Source organism: Rana temporaria, chromosome 11, assembly GCF_905171775.1.
Source record: "Rana temporaria chromosome 11, aRanTem1.1, whole genome shotgun sequence".
Lineage (NCBI taxonomy): Eukaryota > Metazoa > Chordata > Amphibia > Anura > Ranidae > Rana > Rana temporaria.
In genome coordinates this window covers 148898409-148918915 of record NC_053499.1, presented here as the reverse complement: position 1 = coordinate 148918915, position 20507 = coordinate 148898409, and the positions used below count along the sequence as shown (strand labels likewise).

The 20507-nt window shown below is 46.8% G+C and overlaps 1 protein-coding gene across 1 annotated transcript in view; it reads left to right on the top strand.

The window, feature by feature from the left end:
* CRISPLD2 (cysteine rich secretory protein LCCL domain containing 2) overlaps positions 1 to 20507 on the top strand; it is a 66354-nt gene that overhangs the window by 29124 nt on the left and 16723 nt on the right. The window contains exons 3-8 of the mRNA XM_040329423.1: positions 8354 to 8472; positions 9106 to 9238; positions 11142 to 11257; positions 11780 to 11880; positions 18011 to 18157; positions 19950 to 20010. Coding sequence (XP_040185357.1) covers positions 8354 to 8472; positions 9106 to 9238; positions 11142 to 11257; positions 11780 to 11880; positions 18011 to 18157; positions 19950 to 20010 — 677 coding nt within the window. The remainder of the gene's footprint in view (positions 1 to 8353; positions 8473 to 9105; positions 9239 to 11141; positions 11258 to 11779; positions 11881 to 18010; positions 18158 to 19949; positions 20011 to 20507) is intronic.

The window sequence follows — 20507 nt, the reverse complement described above, 5'->3', positions numbered from 1 at the left end:
TCTTCCCAAATCATTTGCAGCTTCTCAGTACAAGTGAGAATGGAAGAGTTTTTTTTTTTTTTTTTTTTTTTTTTTAGAGGATTTCCTAATTTAGATGTTTTATTTAGAGAGACGGATTTCATTATCACATAAACATTTCATTCACTGCGCTGGGGAAATTTACATCTGACCTCCGACCTTCCCTTCAGTCTTGCACAGTTGTAGAGGCTCCTTCCTCTGATTTCACCGCACACTGCGAGCTTCTCATAATGTGCATCAGAAGCTGCAACAAAACAGATCAAGCTGCTTCATTTCCTGGCTGGAGGATGTCCAGCATAGGGTGACCACGTGTCCCAGATTGCCCGGGACAGTCCCGCATTGCCCGGGACAGTCCCGTATTTTGCAGGTCTGTCCCGGGCATCTTCATTCCAGGACAATACAGTGTCCCGGAATAAAACTGACACAGCCACCCCCCTCCCGGGACAGTCTGATGCCCCCAAAAAAGGCCGCCACATCACTGCTTTACTCACTGACAGTACTTGTCCTGGCTGGGAATGCCTGAAGGAGCACAATCCCCGTCCCCTGCCTGTGATTGGAGAAATCATAAATCCCGCCTCTTGTGTCCAATCACTGTGCTGTGGTTCGTTACAGCACAAGCTGATTTTTGGGAAGGGAGGGTGTCCCCGAATGGTAGTTTGGAAATGTGGTCACCCTAGTCCAGCATCACTTGCGTTACCAATTCTGACAGGTCGCCTAATCTGATGGAACAAGGGCTCCTGTGAGAAGTACTGAGTCAGGGGGGCGGTGATGTTTTCAAGAAGTTATGTACAGCCCTTCCCACCAGCCTTGATCTGCCCACATTGCACAGGATAGGCTGAATTCTCAGTGATGTCACCGGTCTCTAGTTAATGGATTGACTGCATTTTCAGTGATGTCACCGGTCTCTAGTAAACGGATAGGCTGAATTCTCAGTGATGTCACCGGTCTCTAGTAAATGGATAGGCTGCATTCTCAGTGATGTCACCAGTCTCTAGTGAAGGGATAGGCTGCATTCTCAGTGATGTCACCGGTCTCTAGTGAATGGATAGGCTGCATTCTCAGTGATGTCATCGGTCTCTAGTGAATGGATAGGCTGCATTCTCAGTGATGTCACCGGTCTCTAATGAATGGATAGGCTGCATTCTCAGTGATGTCACCGGTCTCTAGTGAATGGATAGGCTGCATTCTCAGTGATGTCACCGGTCTCTAGTGAATGGATAGGCTGCATTCTCAGTGATGTCATCGGTCTCTAATGAACGGATAGGCAGCATTCTCAGTGATGTCACCGGTCTCTAGTGAGTGGATAGGCTGCATTCTCAGTGATGTCACTGGTCTCTAGTGAATGGATAGGCTGCATTCTCAGTGATGTCACCGGTCTCTAGTGAATGGATAGGCTGCATTCTCAGTGATGTCACCGGTCTCTAGTGAATGGATAGGCTGCATTCTCAGTGATGTCACTGGTCTCTAGTGAATGGATAGGCTGCATTCTCAGTGATGTCACTGGTCTCTAGTGAATGGATAGGCTGCATTCTCAGTGATGTCACCGGTCTCTAGTGAATGGATAGGCTGCATTCTCAGTGATGTCACCGGTCTTTAATGAATGGATAGGCTACATTCTCAGTGATGTCATCAGTATTTAGTAAATGGATAGGCTGCATTCTCAGTGATGTCACCGGTCTCTAGTGAAGGGATAGGCTGCATTCTCAGTGATGTCACCGGTCTCTAGTGAAGGGATAGGCTACATTCTCAGTGATGTCATCAGTATTTAGTAAATGGATAGGCTGCATTCTCAGTGATGTCACCGGTCTCTAGTGAACGGATAGGCAGCATTCTCAGTGATGTCACCGGTCTCTATTAAATGGCTAGGCTATTCGGCCATGTTTGTGAATGTGATCACATTATTATAAATAATTGTACCAATGCTTCAATGATCTTATTTGTCAGTATGCACACATAGGGGCAGCCATAAGCAGGATGTGCTGAGATAATGAACACCGTGGACCCTCTGTGTGCCCTATCCTGCAATCTCAGCACTTGTTCAGCAGCAATGCTGAATGCACAGCTATCAGTGGAAGAATCTACAAGTGTGTATGTGACCCAGGAGCTGGACGGCGAGATAATCTGCCGTATTGTAGCGGAGTGGAGCTTTATGGCAGGAATAGTGTTTCATATGTAGCTGAGAGGTTTGGCACAAGCCGTCCTCCAGGCCAGATGTGGATGGGCTATGCTGGGCCAAAATGTAATCGCTTAGAAGGGCGAAGGCTTCTGGTGTGCTGCTGAATCCTGTATATTTTCCGAGTTCAGTGTGCGTGGATCGAGGCCAAAATCCAGCCTTAAATATATCTATAGGATTGGGGGGGGGGTAATGTGTACTGGATGGAAAAAGAAGAAACATTAATCCAGCCGGGACGTGTCTCCCCCCGATGGGGAGGGGAAGGGATCATCCACTCTGGCGCCTGCCGAGCCTCTGAGCTATGGATGTATGCTTCATTTATAAGGACTGGGCTGACAGTGACAAATGCAGCCTTCCCATTCCTGGAGTTATCACTACACCAAGTCATTGGATAGGCTGCATTCTCAGTGATGTCACTGGTCTCTAGTGAATGGATAGGCTGCATTCTCTGTGATGTCACCGGTCTCTAGTGAAAGGATAGGCTGTATTCTCAGTGATGTCACCGGTCTCTAGTCAGTGGATAGGCTGCATTCTCAGTGATGTCACCGGTCTCTAGTGAGTGGATAGGCTGCATTCTCTGTGATGTCACCGGTCTCTAGTGAAAGGATAGGCTGTATTCTCAGTGATGTCACTGGTCTCTAGTGAATGGATAGGCTGCATTCTCAGTGATGTCAACGATCTCTAGAGAATGGATAGGCTGCATTCTCAGTGATGTCACCGGTCTCTAGTGAATGGATAGGCTGCATTCTCAGTGATGTCAACGATCTCTAGTGAATGGATAGGTTGCATGCTCAGTGATGTCACCAGTCTCTAGTGAATGGATAGGCTGCATTCTCAGTGATGTCACCGATCTCTAGAGAATGGATAGGCTGCATTCTCAGTGATGTCACCGGTCTCTAGTGAATGGATAGGCTGCATTCTCAGTGATGTCAACGATCTCTAGTAAATGGATAGGTTGCATGCTCAGTGATGTCACCGGTCTCTAGTGAATTGATAGGCTGCATTCTCAGTGATGTCAACGATCTCTAGTGAATGGATAGGCTGCATTCTCAGTGATGTCACCGGTCTCTAATAAATGGATAGGCTGCATTCTCAGTGATGTCATCGGTCTCTAGTGAATGGATGGGCTGCATTCTCAGTGACATCACCGGTCTCTAGTGAATGGATAGGCTGCATTCTCAGTGATGTCACCGGTCTCTAGTGAATGGATAGGCTGCATTCTCAGTGATGTCACTGGTCTCTAGTGAATGGATAGGCTGCATTCTCAGTGATGTCACCGGTCTCTAATGAATAGATAGGCTGCACTCTCAGTGATGTCATCGCTCTCTAGTGAATGGATAGGCTGCATTCTCAGTGATGTCACCGGTCTCTAGTTTATGGAAAGGCTGCATTCTCAGTGATGTCACCGGTCTCTAATGAATAGATAGGCTGCACTCTCAGTGATGTCATCGCTCTCTAGTGAATGGATAGGCTGCATTCTCAGTGATGTCACCGGTCTCTAGTGAATGGATAGGCTGAAGTCTCAGTGATGTCACTGGTTTCTAGTGAGTGCATAGGCTACATACTCAGTGATGTCACCACTCTCCAGTTAATAGATAGGCTGCAGTGATGTCACCGACTAAGTTGTCCAATGTCTGTACAAAATGGGTATTTTGGTGTCTGGTTGATGCTGAAGAAGTTTCTTGTCACTCTTGGGGACTCTTCTTGTAAGAACTTTTGCACTTCATTTATATTATGAATAATTCGGAAGGAAGAGTGGGAACACTCAAGGTGATTTTGCAGTAGGAGGATTAAGACTCTAAAGAGGGTGCAGAGCTGGTGTAGTGATTGGTTAGTCGGATACCGCCCATAGATTGCTTTCAGGTAGATCGACCTTTTACTTTTCATCCCATCAGATTTAATTCCACCATCTGATGTGTTCTGAGAATATATTATATATTGTTTAAATCTTTCTAAATGTCTTAGTCTGCTTCTCAGCACTGTGTCAGCCGGTGGAATAATCTTTAGCGGACGTCGCGTTAATCGCGCACTTGTGCTTACTCAGCATATATAATGAAAATCAGATGACAGAAGTGCTTAATGTTAACAAGAATTAAACTCAAAGCCATAACGTTAGTCTGGGAGAAGTCGGGGGTAATTCTCCGCAGGTTCCAAAATGTATCCGAGTGCAGTCACATGTCAGCTGAGGCCAGTGAGTCCTGCTTGGGTCACGCTGCTTTCATGTGATCTACTCCACATCTGGACCCAGTTCTGAGCTGTGCTGGGGGGTGGGAGCGAGAACTGAGCTAGCGGTGGAGATGGAAAGTCTCACATTTTGCTTCTCTGTCAGTTTTTTTTACATATTTTTAAATAGAAAAAAAGACCCCATAATGACAACGTGAAAAAAGTTTGTTTGAAATCTTTGCAAATTTATTAAAAATAAAAAATGAAAAAAAATCCCATGTACATAAGTATCACAGCCTTTGCTTTGACACTCAGAATTGAGCTCAGGTGCTCCTTTTTCCACTGATCATCCTTGAGATGTTTCTACAACTTGATTGGAGTCCACCTGTGGTAAATTCAGTTTATTGGACAGGATTTGGAAAGGCACACACCTGTCTATAGAAGGTCCCACAGTTAACAGTGCATGTCAGAGCACAAACCAAGCCAGTCCAAGGAAATGTCAGTAGACCTCCGAGCAGTGCCGGCCCAAGACATTGTGCTGCCTGGTACCAAGAATGAAATGTTGCCCCCCCCCCCAAAAAAAATATTACACCCACCAAAATGCCCCCACATCCATTATTTTATATCATGATAACTAAAGTGGACCTATCATGGCTCTATACATGTATATAGGAGTATAAAGAGGACCTGTTATGGTTGTTTACATGTATAGGAGTATAAAAAGGACCTGTTATGGCTCTATTCATGCAATTAGCCCCACAGTGGAGCGGAGAGCAGAACAGGAGGAGCGGCCGGGCGGCAATTAGCCCCACAGTGGAGTGGAGTGGAGAGCGGAGTTGGTGGAATGGGATGGCGGGCGGGCGGCAAAGTGCTGCCTGGTACAATGGTACCATCGGGTCCCATGGTAGGGCTGAGACAGGATTGTATGGAGGCACAGATCTGGGGATGGGCACAGAAAAATGTCTGCAGTATTGAAGGTCCAGATGAGCACAGTGGTCTCCATCATCTGTAAATGGTAGAAGTTTGGAATCACCAGGACTCTACCTAGAGCGGGCTGCCCGGCCAAACTGAGCGATCGGGGGAAAGGGCTGTAGAAAGGGAGCTGACAAGGAACCCAATGGTCACTCTGACAGAGCTCCAGAGTTTCTCTTTGGGGAGAGGAGAACCTTCCAGAAGAACAACCATTTCTGCAGCACTCCACCAATCAGGCCTGTATGGTAGAGTGGCCAGATGGAAGCCACTTCTCAGTACAAGGCACATAACAACCTGAAAGACTCTCAAACCTCAAGAAACAAAATTCTCTGTTCTCCTGAAACAAAGATTGAACTCATCAGCGTCATGTCTGAAGGAAACCAAGCACCGCTCATCACCTGGCCAATACCATCCCTACAGTGAAGCATGGTGGTGGCGACGGCTTCATGCTGTGGAGATGTTTTTTGTGGCAGGAACTGGGAGACTAGTCAGGATCAAGGGAAAGATAAAATGCAGCAATGTACAGAGACATCCTTGATGAAAACCTGCTCCAGAGCACTCTGGACCTCAGACTGGGGCAAAGGTTCATCTTCCAACAGAACAACGACTCTAAGTTCACAAAGATAACAAATAGATAAAAAAGATAACAAAGGAGTGGCTACGAGACACCTCTGTGAATGTCCTTGAGTGGCCCAGCCAGAGCCCAGACTTGAACCCGATTGAACATCTCTGGAGAGATCTGAAAATGGCTGTGCACCAACGCTCCCCATCCAACCCGATGGAGCTTGAGAGGTCCTGCAAAGAAGAATGGGAGAAACTGCCCAGAAATAGGTGTGCCAAGCTTGTAGCATCATACTCAGAGAGACTGGAGGCTGTAATTGGTGCCAAAGGAGCTTCACCAAAGTATTGAGCAAAGGCTGTGAATACTGATATACATTGGATTTTTTCTCCTTTTTAATTTTTAATGAATTTGAAAACATTTCAAAGAAACTTCTTTCAAGTTGTCATTATGGGGTATTGTTTGTAGAATTTTGAGGAAAGTAATGAATTTAATTCATTTTGGAATAAGGCTGTAACATAACAAAATGTGGAAAAAGTTCTATTAGTTCAATTAGTTCTACCAGGAGAGATCGATTGGAAAATAATTTGACAGGTCAAATCGCATGAAAAGTCGCACCCTATGGTCGGCGATTGGTGATTTTGGGTGCGGCTTGCATAGACATCTGTGCATGAAGCCGCACAGGTGTCTTCAAAGTCACACCTGAAGTCGCACTGACATACGGCTTTGAAATTGTTACATTTCAGATAAAGTCGCACAATTTCAAAGCCGCATTCAATGTGAACGAGTGCTTATTGAAGCATGTATGTCCACCATAACACACAAAGTAATATTTGGTCTCATGGGATCCTTTGTAACTCTTACCTCATTTACTTAGTTATTGGCTTAATGATGTAATTATGTCAGTTTAAATAATCATATTAATGTGTGTTATGACTGAGAGGTTAACATGGAAGTAATTATTGTTGAGACTTATTTTTTTCACTTGCTTGTTGTGCTATATTTCCATGAATTAGTTATTTATGAGTGGACAATTCACTAAAAAAGTGCATTATTTATTGCATGCGTTCTTTTTTATTTCAACATATTTAATACATTTTTTACTCTATTTTTTATTGCAGCCTTTGGCTGCAGCGAAAGGTAAAACATTTAGCAGTTGTGTTCCTACCATTGCTGAATGTGACAGTTCCAGCTCAGAGAAGCTGGTTGTCAGAGAGCTGGCACCGGCCTTCCTAACAACTAGTGATTTATTTCTGATCTGTGTGTTTTTATTATTAGGGTAAATGTGTTTGTTTTGGAATGCTGCCCTTGCTCATTCACATGTAGGGGGGAGGGGGGAGTATCTGGGAGCCCCCACATTGTTAAAAGTTGATTTCAGCTTCCGATAAGCCCCCCGCCCACAGACCCCCAAAAACACAGAGCCAGGGTTGTGAGGAAGAGGCCCTTGTCCTTATTAGCATGGGTAAGGTACCCCCCCCCCATGTTGAGAGCATGTGGCCTGAAATGATTCAGGGGGGGCACACTTCTCTCCCTATGCTTTTCCTGCTTGTTTGGATAAGGGTGTTTTTTTAATTGGGGGGTTTTGCGGGGACTCTTTTATTTTTTTTTGGAGTTGGGTCCCCTTGAAATTCATACCAGACCCATTGGGGGATCACAGTGTTTCTTATCCTTAAGCCCTGATGAAGGAGTACGTTTTTTCCCCTGAAACGTGTTGGATTTCTTGTCTGATCTTCCACCTAATCTTTTGTTGGAATACATTTGTATCTGGACTATTCATTCAAGGTGTGGCACTTCAATTTCAGATTCATTTATATGCATTAAAACCAAGAAAACTAGGAATCCTTTGGTGTGTAGAAGCTGCCAGCCCAGAATGCAGACACCCTTTTTAAGCACCACTGCAATTCCATTAAATATTTCTGCCAATAGGACAACCCCAGGGTACCAATGTTACATATCCAAACCCTAAGTGCCCTTACTTCCCGATGATGGTCCCCAGTACAGGAAGTTAAGTTGAAGCTGTAGAGTGGGAACAGCAGTATTGTAAAGGGTTATAACCATTGTAAGCTTTATTGCTGTCTATGCCTCAATTGGTGGGAGTGCCCTCACTTTCTGCCTGTGGTCACCGGCACAAGAAGTGAAAAGAAAACCTCTCCAGTAGGTACATGTGGGGAGGGTAAGAACCTGTTCGTTTTCTTTTTATTCTTGATATGTCCCTATTGGAGAGATTATCTTTACTTCCTAACAGGAAGTGAGGGGAAACCTTCCTAAAAGAGATAATGTAAAATTTCAAAAAAGTTCTGAGGTTTTCCCATTCTATCCAAAATTCCAAAATGAAAGTTTTGTTCGAAGTTTCTCTTTGAGATGAGCAGATTCACATTTATATACAGGAAAGGGTTATCCTATGAAGACTAGGCAATGTCTAGAATATAATGAGTAATAAAGTTTTTTTTTCTTTTTTGTCTGAGCAGACATGGGACGAGGAGCTGGAAAGATCTTCAGAAGCCTGGGCTCAGGAGTGTATGTGGGAGCATGGACCAACCAACCTTCTCATGTCCATTGGACAAAACTTGGCAGTACATTGGGGCAGGTAAGAGATATTACTGGAGCTACCAATCTATCAATCAATCAATCAATCAATTAGTCAATCAGTCCACCCCTATGTATTGCACAATAAGATACAACTGAAATTGGCGGCCAATATGGGGAAACACATCCAGTGCCTTTCTTACAGCACTCACAAAGTTGCATATAGATTTTAGAGATCAGTTGGATGTGTGACCATGACCCAACTGTCCCATGGTGCAGCACAATCTGCTTGTCCCAATCAATTAAACCACCCCCATGTATTGCATAGTGAGAAACAACTGCAATAGGTGGCCAACATTGGGAAACACATCCAGCACCTTTTTTTAGCACTCATAAAGTTGCATGTAGGCATCAGAGGTCAGTTGGATGTGTGACAGTGACACAACTGTCCCATGGTGCAGCTTGTCCCAATCAATCATAAATCAATCAAACCGCCCCTATTTATTGCATAGTGAGATACAGCTTTAATTGGTGGCCAACGTGGGGAAACAACCAGTGCCTTTCTACAAAACTTCAAGTAGAAACCTTACAAGTCATGGCCACTCGCTGGCAGGAAATATTGCTACAGGAAGATTATTTGTATAACTGCCCATGTAAAGGTAAATAACATTCCGATTCTTCTCTCTCTTTGAAGATATCGCTCTCCGGCTTTTCACGTCCAGTCCTGGTATGATGAAGTGAAGGACTATACCTATCCATACCCACATGAATGCAACCCATATTGTCCCGAGAGATGTTCAGGACCAATGTGCACCCATTACACCCAGGTGAGTGGTCTCCTCTGGACAAGGCATAACAGTTCTCCAATGTTGGGTGTGAGCCTGCAAGGATTCCATGATGATTCTTTTTGTTACCCATAAAGCTGGCATTTAGGAGGCTGACATTAGGGTTAAACTGAACTAAAAAATATACAAATTAATACAGATTCATATTTCTACATAAATCATTAAATACTATTTATTTTAAATGCATCCAGTGTAAGTACCTGAATTTGACTTAGTATCAACCTCTTGCAATCCCTGTACAGCAGATCCCCAACTGGGAAAGAGAGGAAAAAGCAAAACAAGAGGCCTTTGTGAATGAGCCCTTACTGTGAATGGGTTCTTAAAGGGCAACTCTGAATGGCAGTGCAATCTTAATAGCATCATGGGCCCCTGGGCAAAGTATTGCACTGGGGCCTCTACCAGGCTGCATCAGGTGTCCCCATCACAGTGTCCTCTTACATCAGGTGACCCTATTACAGTGTCTATATACATCAGGTTACCCCATCACAGCGTCCCCATACATCAGGTTCTCCTATAACAGTGTCCCCTTATATCAGGTGTCCATATCAGTATCTCTCTACATCGGATTCTTCATCACAGTGTCCCCATACATCAGGTTCCCCTATCACAGTGTCCCCTTATATCAGGTGTCCCTATCATTGTCCATATATATCAGGTTCCCCCATAAGTGTCTCCATACATCAGGTTCCCCCATCACAGTGCCCCTTTGCATCAGTTGTGCGCCCCTCCCCCCCTACTCACAGATCACAAATGCTGTTCCCACCTGAAAATAAGGCAGTTACTCCTTCTTCTGCCAGCTGAGACTGAGAAGAATTCTCAGTCTCAGTATTCTCCTTCTCCTCTGCCAGCAAAAGTATTGTACTGGGGCCTCTACCAGCCTGCATCAGGTGTCCCCATCACTGCGTCCCCATACATCAGGTGTCCCCAAATATCAGGTCCCCCTTTCACAGTGCCCATATATATCAGGTCCCCCCATCACAGTGTCCTCTTACATCAGGTGTCCCTATTACAGTGTCCATATACATCAGGTTACCCCATCACAGTGTCCCCATACATCAGGTTCTCCTATCACAGTGTCCCCTTATAACAGGTGTCCCTATCATTGTCCATATATATCAGGTTCCCCCATCACAGTGTCCCCATACGTCAGGTTCCCCCATCACAGTGCCTCCATACATCAGGTTCCCCCATCACTGTGCCCCTTTGCATCAGTTGTGCCCCCCCCCCCCCCCTACTCCCAGATCACAAATGCTGTTCCCACCTGCAAAGAAGGCAGTTACTCCTTCCTCTGAGACCGAGAAGAATTCTCAGTCTCAGTATTCTCTTCTGCCCCCTGCAGGAGGAAGAAGAAAGCTGAACCCTCTCTCCAGCAGAAGACAGCCGCTGCTCCTTCTGACAGGAGTGACATTGCAGTTGCTCCTGTTAAATAAGAATGGGCAAATAGCCAGTGCACCCCCCAACACAGTGCCTGCCCACTCTTTGTCCTGGCCCTGATCATGGGGCCCCCATGCAACTTGGGTCCCTGGGCAGTGCCCAGGTGTGCTCATTCTTTAAGCACCAGTATTTGCGTTTTTGGTGCGTTTCTTTGAGCCACGTGTCTTTTTTCACAGGTGCGAAACGCACCAGAAACGCTGTCAAAACCCATTCCATTTTTGCAATGGAGCTGTGTGAAAGCAGCCTAAAACCAGAGCAACTCATCTGGTAGGCTCCCTTTAAATCCACTACAGCTATTTAAATGAGGTACCGCAGTGCACCGTGAGACCCGCAGGTGACCCGACCGCCCAGGCAGAGCCGCACCGCCGCCGCCAGCCGCACCTCTCTGAACAGACTCCAGTTGACCATGTTAACTTTTTTTTTGTTTTTCACCCATCTTTTCCATCTCCAGATCGTCTGGGCCACGACCACAAAAGTGGGCTGCGCGGTCAACGTTTGCAAAAGGATGAACGTGTGGGGAGAAATCTGGGAGAATGCCGTCTACCTGGTCTGCAACTATTCCCCAAAGTAAGGACCAGAATGTGCAAAACTCGGAGGTTGGTGGGGAGGAGGGGGGGAGCCTTGCTGGCGCATACACAAACAGGGCTTTCATCGCCGGCGGTGGAGGTGGAAAATACGCCTTGTGGCATCAGTAAACCCCTCTGTCTTCCTATAGGACAGAATTAGCGTCCCCTTAAAAACAATCATCACTGTAATGTGCATAAAATGCACCAAATCATCACAAAGGTTAAGGCGACAATTGGCAATCGATTAGCGGAACGCCAGGAAGTTTTCGCGAAGGATGTAAACACTTTCTGAGTTCTAATCTTAGTCCATCCGCTGTGAGATTCAAAGCATCTTTCTATCCATTCATAGCAGGTTACTGGGAGCACGGCCGCAGTCTGCCGTCACGGCGCACAGTAGCTGCATTCATACAGTCGCCCCTCTTAGGTTCCCTCGCCCGAGAGAGCAGAGGAGGCTCACGATACGCCCTGTGATATGAATCTAATGTCGATTTTTTTTTTTGTCTGCTTTCTTTCATTTTTTCAGGGGTAACTGGATTGGCGAAGCGCCTTATAAAACGGGGCGACCTTGCTCCGAGTGCCCACCCAGCTACGGTGGCAACTGCAAGAACAACCTCTGCTACAAAGGTAAAGAGCTCAATGGTTCCTAAACAAACCGTCTATTTTTCTTTGAGATTTAAGTTGAGATTTAGTTTCGCCAATTTGATTTTTAACCCCTTCCTGCTGGCCCTTTCTGTGGAGGTGGAGTTCTTGATCAGGTGATCACTATGATTGGCTGTCGCATCGGTTATCGGATTGGGACCAGTGCCGGTGATCTGCCGGTATGGTTTCCAGCTATCGTGAAAGTTCCTGCGCAGGCGCAATCTGATCTGCCGATATGGTTCCGGCTAACGAGGAAGTTCCTTTAAGGCGCAAACTTGCCGACGGAAATCTCTGAACCTCGGCCGGTGACTTGTCCTCAATGTTCCCCTAATGGGGAAGTTCCTTCACTGACTGCGCAGGCGCAAACTTCCCGACGGAAATACCCGAACCTCGCCCGGCATCCAGGCTCATTCTTTAACATCCCCGTGGATTGGAGGAAAAAAAGAGCCAGGAGGCCATCCGAGCGCAGCGAGGACGTGAGGCCCGACTGGCCACTTACCACGAAATCCACGTCGCCCTGGATACAGGCCGCGGTTCGAGGATTTCCGTCAGCAAGTTTGCGCCTGCGCAGTCCTTGAAGGAACTTTCCCGATAGCTGGAATCGTCTCAGCACATCAGTTTGCGCATACGCTGGAACTTCCACGATAGCTGGAACCAGCACGGCAGATCACCGGCATTCAGGGCGACGTGGATTTCGAGGAAAGTGGCCAGTCGGCCTCACGTCCTCGCTACGCTCGGCCTCCTGGCTCTTTTCTTAACATCCTCCAATCCACGGGGACGTTAAAGAATGAGCCTGGATGCAGGGCGAGGTTCGGAGATTTCCATCGGCAAGTTTGCGCCTGCGCAGTCCTTGAAGGATCTTTCCCGTTAGGGGAACCTTAAGGACAAGTCACCGGGATAAGATCACCCAGTGGCCAGATGCTAAACCCCTTTCTTTTAGGGTTAGGGTCGGGGTGCCCCCATCCCTGTAACTGATTATAAAGCGTGAGTTTGTCTTTAATTTGTCAGTGTCTCTAAATCTGTCTGCACTTCTAACACTTCCCTCCCCCCCCCCAGAGTGACAATGCTGCTGTCTGCTGTGCTCCTTCATCCAGAGTGGGAGCACTCTAATACAGGAAGTGTGTTGCTCGCCAGATCACCAGGAAAACAGAGGGGGGAAAAAGTCTGGAAAAAGAAAACAAATGCAGCCAAAATATATTGATTGGAAAGCTGCATTTTTGGTTTTGGATTTAAAGTGGGGGTTCACCCTAAAAAAAAAAATGTCTTCATCTACCATACAAACTAGCATACTAGCGTCAGCTACAGTATGCCTTTTTTTTTTTGCGGTGTACTTACGGTTTAATCCGTAACTTTCGTTTCAGACTCCGGCCGGGAAATGGGCGTTCCTATGAAGACGGGTACATGATTGACGTCCAGCTATGGCGCGTCATGCCTTTCCGAAAAAAGCCGAAATAGGACGCGGACATATACGGCGCCTGCGCAGTCAGCTCCTAGTCTGTGCGCAGGCGCCGTATAGCGCCGTGAAGAGCGGAGTCCTATTCCGGCTATTTTCGGAACGTGTGACACCACGCCATAGCCGGCCGTCAATCATGTTCCACTCTTCATAGGAACGCCCATTCCCCGCGGGTGTCTGAAACGAAACTTACGGATTAAACCGTAAGTACAGCACAACAAAAAAAAAAAAAGGCATACTGTAGCTGATGCTAGTATGCTAGTTTGGATGGTACAAAGGTGTGTTTTTGGGTGAACCTCCGCTTTAATACCTCTTTAAAGCATCCAGCCATTTTGTTAGAAATTCTAAACTGATTTCAGGAAAGCCGTTCTGTTCAAACACTTCTTTGGCCTCTGCGGCATCTCTACGTTCCCCTTCCTCTGGAGTCCTGGAACAATTATCAATGGGCTGTTTTGAAGAGTCGTCGTCACCTTTAACGCTCGTCTTCCCTGAAACGTTGCGAAGGAAAAAAAAAAGCCGTCGGAATTGTTTAATCAGCTGTAAAAAACGTTAATCTGCCGCGGCTATTCCGTCTTTGCGAATCCAGCGATGACCAGAAGCGCTTGTCCTGGCACGCGGGGCTGCCCGGCAACCAAATATTTAACGCGTTATTGAGCGTTCCATGATGAATCGTGAAAGCGTTTTATTATTTTAGTCATAAAAACTGCAGCCCGGGTCTGCCCGGAGGACTTTCATCATGGCTGGGTTACGTGTACATCACACGTCGAGCGCCCTCATGCGATTCCCATTAGGAAGACGTCATACGTTGGGGCTCGCCAAAATGTGCCTTTCCGGTTTAATGGGGCGCAATAAAGCAAGAATGCGCAATTTAGAGAAGTATTCCCCCAATATTGGTGGAGAGATGCCAGATATACAGAGCTTTTATGTTAAATAGGTCCTCTGCAGGTGTGGCTTTGTGCATTTTGCAATTTTACAAACTTGAAAAAAATGTATCCACGTGCATCCAATCCGACCATGCGGGTCAAAGCGGACCTCCAGCGGTCCCTTCAGTCTTGCACAGTTGTACCGGCTTCTCTCCTGGACTGAAATGGCTTACTTTGATTTCACCGCACACTGTGAGCTTCTCACAATGTGCATTAGAAGCTGGAGGGCATTCAGGGCCAGATTCTCGTAGAATCCGCGGCGGCGTAGCGTAAGCCATTTACACTACGCCGCCGCAAATTACTGGAGCAAGTGCCGTATTCTCCAAGCACTTGCTCCGTAATTTGCGGCGGCGTAGTGTAAATGGCCCGGCGTAAGGCCGCATAATTCAAAGGGGGCGGCTTGTATTTAAATTAAGCGCGCCCCCGCGCCGATCGAACTGCGCATGCGCCGGGTGTAAAAATAGCCCAGTGCGCATGCTTCAGCTCACAACAGAAAACGTCAATGATGCCGACGTGAGCGCCATTGACGTAAAGTCCTATTCGCGAACGAGTTAGGTAAACGACGGAAAAAGACGACGCTGACCCGACACCATACTTAACATGGCATACGACGGACCTTCGTAAACTTACCCCTCATATAGCAGGGGCAAGTTTACGCTTACGAAAACGTTGTAAATTCACTGCGTTGACCGCGCGTACGTTCGGGAATCTCGCGTAACTAGCTAATTTGTATAGACGACGGGGAAAACGACGAGGCGACACCTAGCGGCGGGAAAAAAAAATTGCATTTAAGATCTGACAGTGTAAGAGCCTTAAGCCTGTCAGATCTAATGGATATCTATGCGTAACTGATTCTAAGAATCAGTCGCATAGATACGACGGCGCAGATTAGGTCTTACGACGGCGCAAATGGCGTTGCGCCGTCGTAAGCCCTTTGAGAATCTGGGCCTCAGTGTCAACCTGTCCTTTCCCTTCTTGCCTGACTGTCCCTGTACCTGAACTAGTGCCCCCATTGGAAGTTTTCCTCTTTGTTCCTGTTCTGGCAACAACCCAAAATTTGGGATTTTCTTTCACTTTCAGTGATAACAGTCACTGGGACGCATAGGGTGAATCACTCTAACAGGCACACAGACAGCAAAAAAATACTTGAAGGGTTCCCATTAGCGGTGGCCCCTCCATACTGGGCGCAGTATCCCTAATCCATGCGCCGGGCCCCTAATTTATATGCAGGGCACCGGACACATGGATTCCAATGGGAGTTTTTTTTTTTTTAGAAGCACATGATTAGATCTGGAGGCTCTAATTGGCTTAAAAAAAAGGTGGGCTTGGGGCACAGGGCACTGCGCCCGAGCCCACCCAGTTGTGTGGCAATAGCAAATTATTATTCGCTATTGTCTTCCTGTTTCTCCTCCTGGCCAATCCTGGGTCAGGAAGCAGGTCCTGAGACCCGATTGGCCAAGAGGAGAAGTGATCGTATTGGCCGCGAAGGAGGAGTAGGTGGAGGAGACGCAGGGGAAGCCGCGCCATTATAAAGTCAAGGAAGGAGGAGATGCAGAGGCCAGAGGAAGCCCACGACCTAGATGGGGTAAGTGTGGGACCGATCGACCACTGGGGGTGTGTGGCTTCAGCAGACGGATTGCTGCCCCCCGCCAAAAAAATATACCACCAGCCGCCACTGGTTCCTATTCTTCTCCTGTCTATCAAAAACTAAGAAATAAAAAATGTTTTGGCTGCAGTTACGCTTTCCCAACTCCAGGAATTGGAAGAAAACTGGAGTGGAGCCTACCGCACTGCAAAGGTTAAATTCTTGTTATGTCTAGTGGGCAGGGGTCTCCAAGCTACAGCCCTGGGCAGCATCCAGCCTTCAGCTAGTGTTGATGGCACATTGAGTATTCAGGTCAGCAGAGGCTGCCTATGGTCTCTGCTTCTCCCTCCTTAATGGGGACTCTGATGGAGACCCTAATATAAAGGGGGCTTTTGGGGACCCTGATCTAAGGGTGGAACTCTGATGAGGACCTTGATGTAAGAGGGGACTCTGATGGGGGCCCTGATGAAATTGAGGACCCTGATGCAAGGAAGGACTCTGATGAGGACTCTGATGTAAGGTGGGTGCTGTTGGGGGCCCTGATGCAAGGGGGAACTCTGAGGGGGACCCTGATGTAAGGGGGGACTCTGATTGGGACCCTTATGTAAGGAGGGACTCTTATGAGGACCCTGCTATAAGGGGGTGCTGGTGGAGGCCCTGATGCAAGGGGGGGACTCTGATGGGGACCCTGAAGTAAGGGGGACTCTGATAAAGACCCTAATGTAAGGGGGGACTGTGATAGGGACCCTGATGTAAGGGGGGACTCTGATTAGGACCCTGATGTAAGGGGGGTGCTGATGGGGGCCCTTTGCAAGAAGGAACTCTGAGGAGGACCCTAATGTAAGGAGAGACTATGATGGTGACCCTGATGTAATGGTGGACTCTTATGGGGACCCTGCTATAAGGGGGTGCTGATGGAGGCCCTGATGCAAGGGGGGACTCTAATGGGGACCCTGAAGTAAGGGGGACTCTGATAAAGACCCTAATGTAAGGGGGGGACTTGATAGGGACCCTGATGTAAGGGGGGACTCTGATTAGGACCCTGATGTAAGGGGGGGTGCTGATGGGGGCCCTTTGCAAGAAGGAACTCTGAGGAGGTCCCTAATGTAAGGAGAGACTATGATGGTGACCCTGATGTAAGGGTGGACTCTTATGGGGACCCTGATATAAGGGGGTGCTGATGGGGGTCCTGATGAAAGGAAGACACTGATATTCCAGAACCCCTCAACCTAATGGGCTTTTAACCCTTGCAGAGCAGGGCGGGCCCTGATGTAATAGGGGACTCTTATGAGGACCCTGATATTAGGGGGTGCTGATGGAGGTCCTAATGTGAGGGGGGACTCTGATTAAAGACCCTAATGTAAGGGGCGACTGTTATAGGGACCCTGATGTATGGGGAAACTGTGATTAGGACCCTGATGTAAGGGAGGCGCTGATGAGGGCCCTGATGCAAGGAGGAGCTCTGAGGAGGACCCTAATTTAAGGGGGGACTCTGTTGGTGACCCTGATGTAAGGGTGGACTCTTATGGGGACCCTGATATAAGGGGGTGCTGATGGGGGTCCTGATGAAAGGAAAACACTGATATTCCAGAACCCCTCAACTTAATGGACATTTAACCCTTGCAGAGCAGGGGGGGGGCCCACTGTAATGGTAGATTTGTTTCTAATTCCTGGAATTGAGCTTTAATGATAAGGTTGTTAGTACTGAGAAGAGATCGTGTTATACAATAAAGGAATGAGATTCTTCCTTCCACACTCGATCCAAAATAACAAAAGCTTTGGCTAGAGTTAAGGTTTAACAGAACATTTTTTGGAATTCGCAGTGCCTTAGTGAAGAATAAGATCACACGCTGTACATCTTTATGGAATAGTCCGTCTTTAAAGAAAATTCTTTTAATTTCTATTCTGTGAACATAAATGATCGCTTCTGCCAAAGAAGTCATTTTACTGAAGCGGCATGTTCTGTACTTCAAGCCTCTCTGTGTCCCTTCTGAGGATTTATGCAATATTAATAAATAACATTCGTTATATTCCTAATTGATTGAAATGTTTGGAGAGACAAGGGGAAGTCTTGCTTGTATCAGTTTGATTGTATTGGGCGGCGTGCGTTCTGCAGGCTCTTTTGAACGCGGTGTCCTGTTCTGTTCCCTCCAGGTGAAAAACCCGTTGTGGAGACGGAGGAGACAAATGAGATCGAATCGCCTCGCGTTCCTGAAGAAACGCTGATCTGGGTGCACGAAAAGATCAACAAACCCAAAGTCGTGCCAAAGACGACGCAGCCAGCCACCGAAAACCAAATGAGTAAGACATACTAATAAGGGGAGTTTTATAGAAATGCCATTGTCTGGTGTTTCGTTTCCCCCAAATTTATATTTCTGCTTCTAGTTTTTGGTGTATTCGGACAAAAAGAATTCAAATCTCCTAACATGTAGCTCTAGATGTTCTTTACAACAAAAAAACCTCTTTAGGTGAGCTACACTATATGGCCAAAAGTCATCACACCTCCTCTATCTGCTGGATTCACGTAGGGCGGCGTATTTTTGAGCCGGCGTAGTGTATCGTATTTACGCTACGCCACCGTAAGTCAGAGAGGCAAGTGCTGTATTCACAAAGCACTTGCCTCCTAAGTTACGGCGGCGTAGCGTAAATGGGCCGGCGTAAGCGCGCCTAATTCAAATTGTGAAGAGGTGGGCGTGTTTTATGTAAATAAACCATGACCCGACATGATTGACATTTTTAACGAATGGCGCATGCGCCGTCCATGGACATATCCCAGTGTGCATTGCTCCAAAGTACGCCGCAAGGACGTATTGGTTTCGACGTGAACGTAAATTACATCCAGCCCTATTCACGGACGACTTACGCACACGACGTAAAATTTTCAAAATTCGACGCGGGAACAACGTCCATACTTAACATTGGCTAGGCCAGCTTTTTGTTCGACTAACATTACGCTTGAAAACGGGCAAGCGCACGTTCGTGAATAGGCATATCTCGCTGATTTACGCATTCTAGGTGTAAATCAGCGTTCACGCCCCTAGTGGCCTGCGGAACTAGATAGCTAAGATACGACGGCGCAGGCAGTCGTATCTTAGCTACATTTAAGTGTATCTCAATTTGAGAATACACTTAAATTTAAGACGGCGCAGATTCAGAGTTACGACGGCGTATCTACTGATACACCGGCTTAACTCTTTCTGAATCTAGCTATATGAGCTTGTTGGCCATCCCATTCCAAAACCATGGCCAATAATATGGAGTTGCCCCCCTCCCTTCATAATCTGTAATATGGAGTTTACCCCCCCCCCCCTTTGCGTCCTCTTTTAGGAAAGACTTTCACAAAATTTTAGAGGCCGTCTTTGGGAATTTGTGAGGTCGGGAACTAATGTTGGATTGGAAAAACTGGTGCACATTTGGCATTCCAATTGATCCCAAAGGTGTTTGGTAAAGTTGAGGTCAGGGCTCTATGTAGGCCACTCAAGCCTTCTACACCAAACTGGTCATACCAGCTGTTGTGGACTGCAGACTTCACAAGCTAATTTGCCTCAACAGCCTCCCTAAAAGGGATCCTCTTCTACCCCGAGGCCCCATCACAGCCACATGGGCTTTTATAGTTACACCATTGGCTGTCCCAGTTGGGGGGGACTCATTCTCACTTCCTGCGTGACAACAAGAAGAGAAGGTGAGGGGTAATCTTCCAAATAGGTATACAGTCAACAATAAAAACAAACCACAGTCAAAGATCATCGACACCACCCCACTAGATGTTAGTTAGAAAGCTAAACCCTAGGGTAACAGCAAGCCAAGAGGCCCTCAAGTGGTTTGCTATGGGGTCTTTTAAAGACTTGCTCGCGGCCCCATTGTATATAATTCCAACCATTGGTTTTAGCCACTGGTAATGCCACATGAATGGTATTGTTTTGTATCAGGTTCAGTTATGTCAAACTTTACGTTCTTCTTCTGTTTTTGGTCTTTATGGAGTGGCATATGTTTCCTCCCTTAGTTCCTCTTCTGGTTTTGGTCTTTACGAAGTGGCATGTGCCTTCTGACTTAGTTATTTTCAAATTTTCAACTTTTTTTCCTTCTTTCTCAGCTCAATTCATCAAGTGTGAGACGAAGATGAGGGACAAATGCAAAGGATCCACCTGCAACAGGTACTAGGCTGCATTTTACCCAGATGATGCTCATTTGCAAACTTGTTTCAAGATACATTCAGAACAAGGAAAAGCTGATTTATGTTCCTTAGGTTCTTAGGTGTTCCCAGATCACCGGATCACTGGCAATAGGTCAGATTAGACCAGCCTCTCTCATCCTTTTTACCAGTGAGAAGCCCTTTAAGTAGTTTTCCAGTCTTATGCCCCGTACACACGATTGAATTTTCCGACAGCAAAAGTCCAATGTGAGCTTTTGAACGGAAATTCCGACCGTGTGCATGCTCCATCGGACTCTTGCTGTCGGAATTTCCGCCAACAAAAGATTGAGAGCTGGTTCTCAATTTTTCCGATGGAAAAAATTCAGATCGTCTGTAGCAATTCCCACGCACAAAATTCAGACCCATGCTCGGAAACAATTCAACGCGTGCTCGGAAGCATTGAAGTTCATTTTCTCGGCTCGTGGTAGTGTTGTACGTCATCGCATTCTTGGCGGTCGA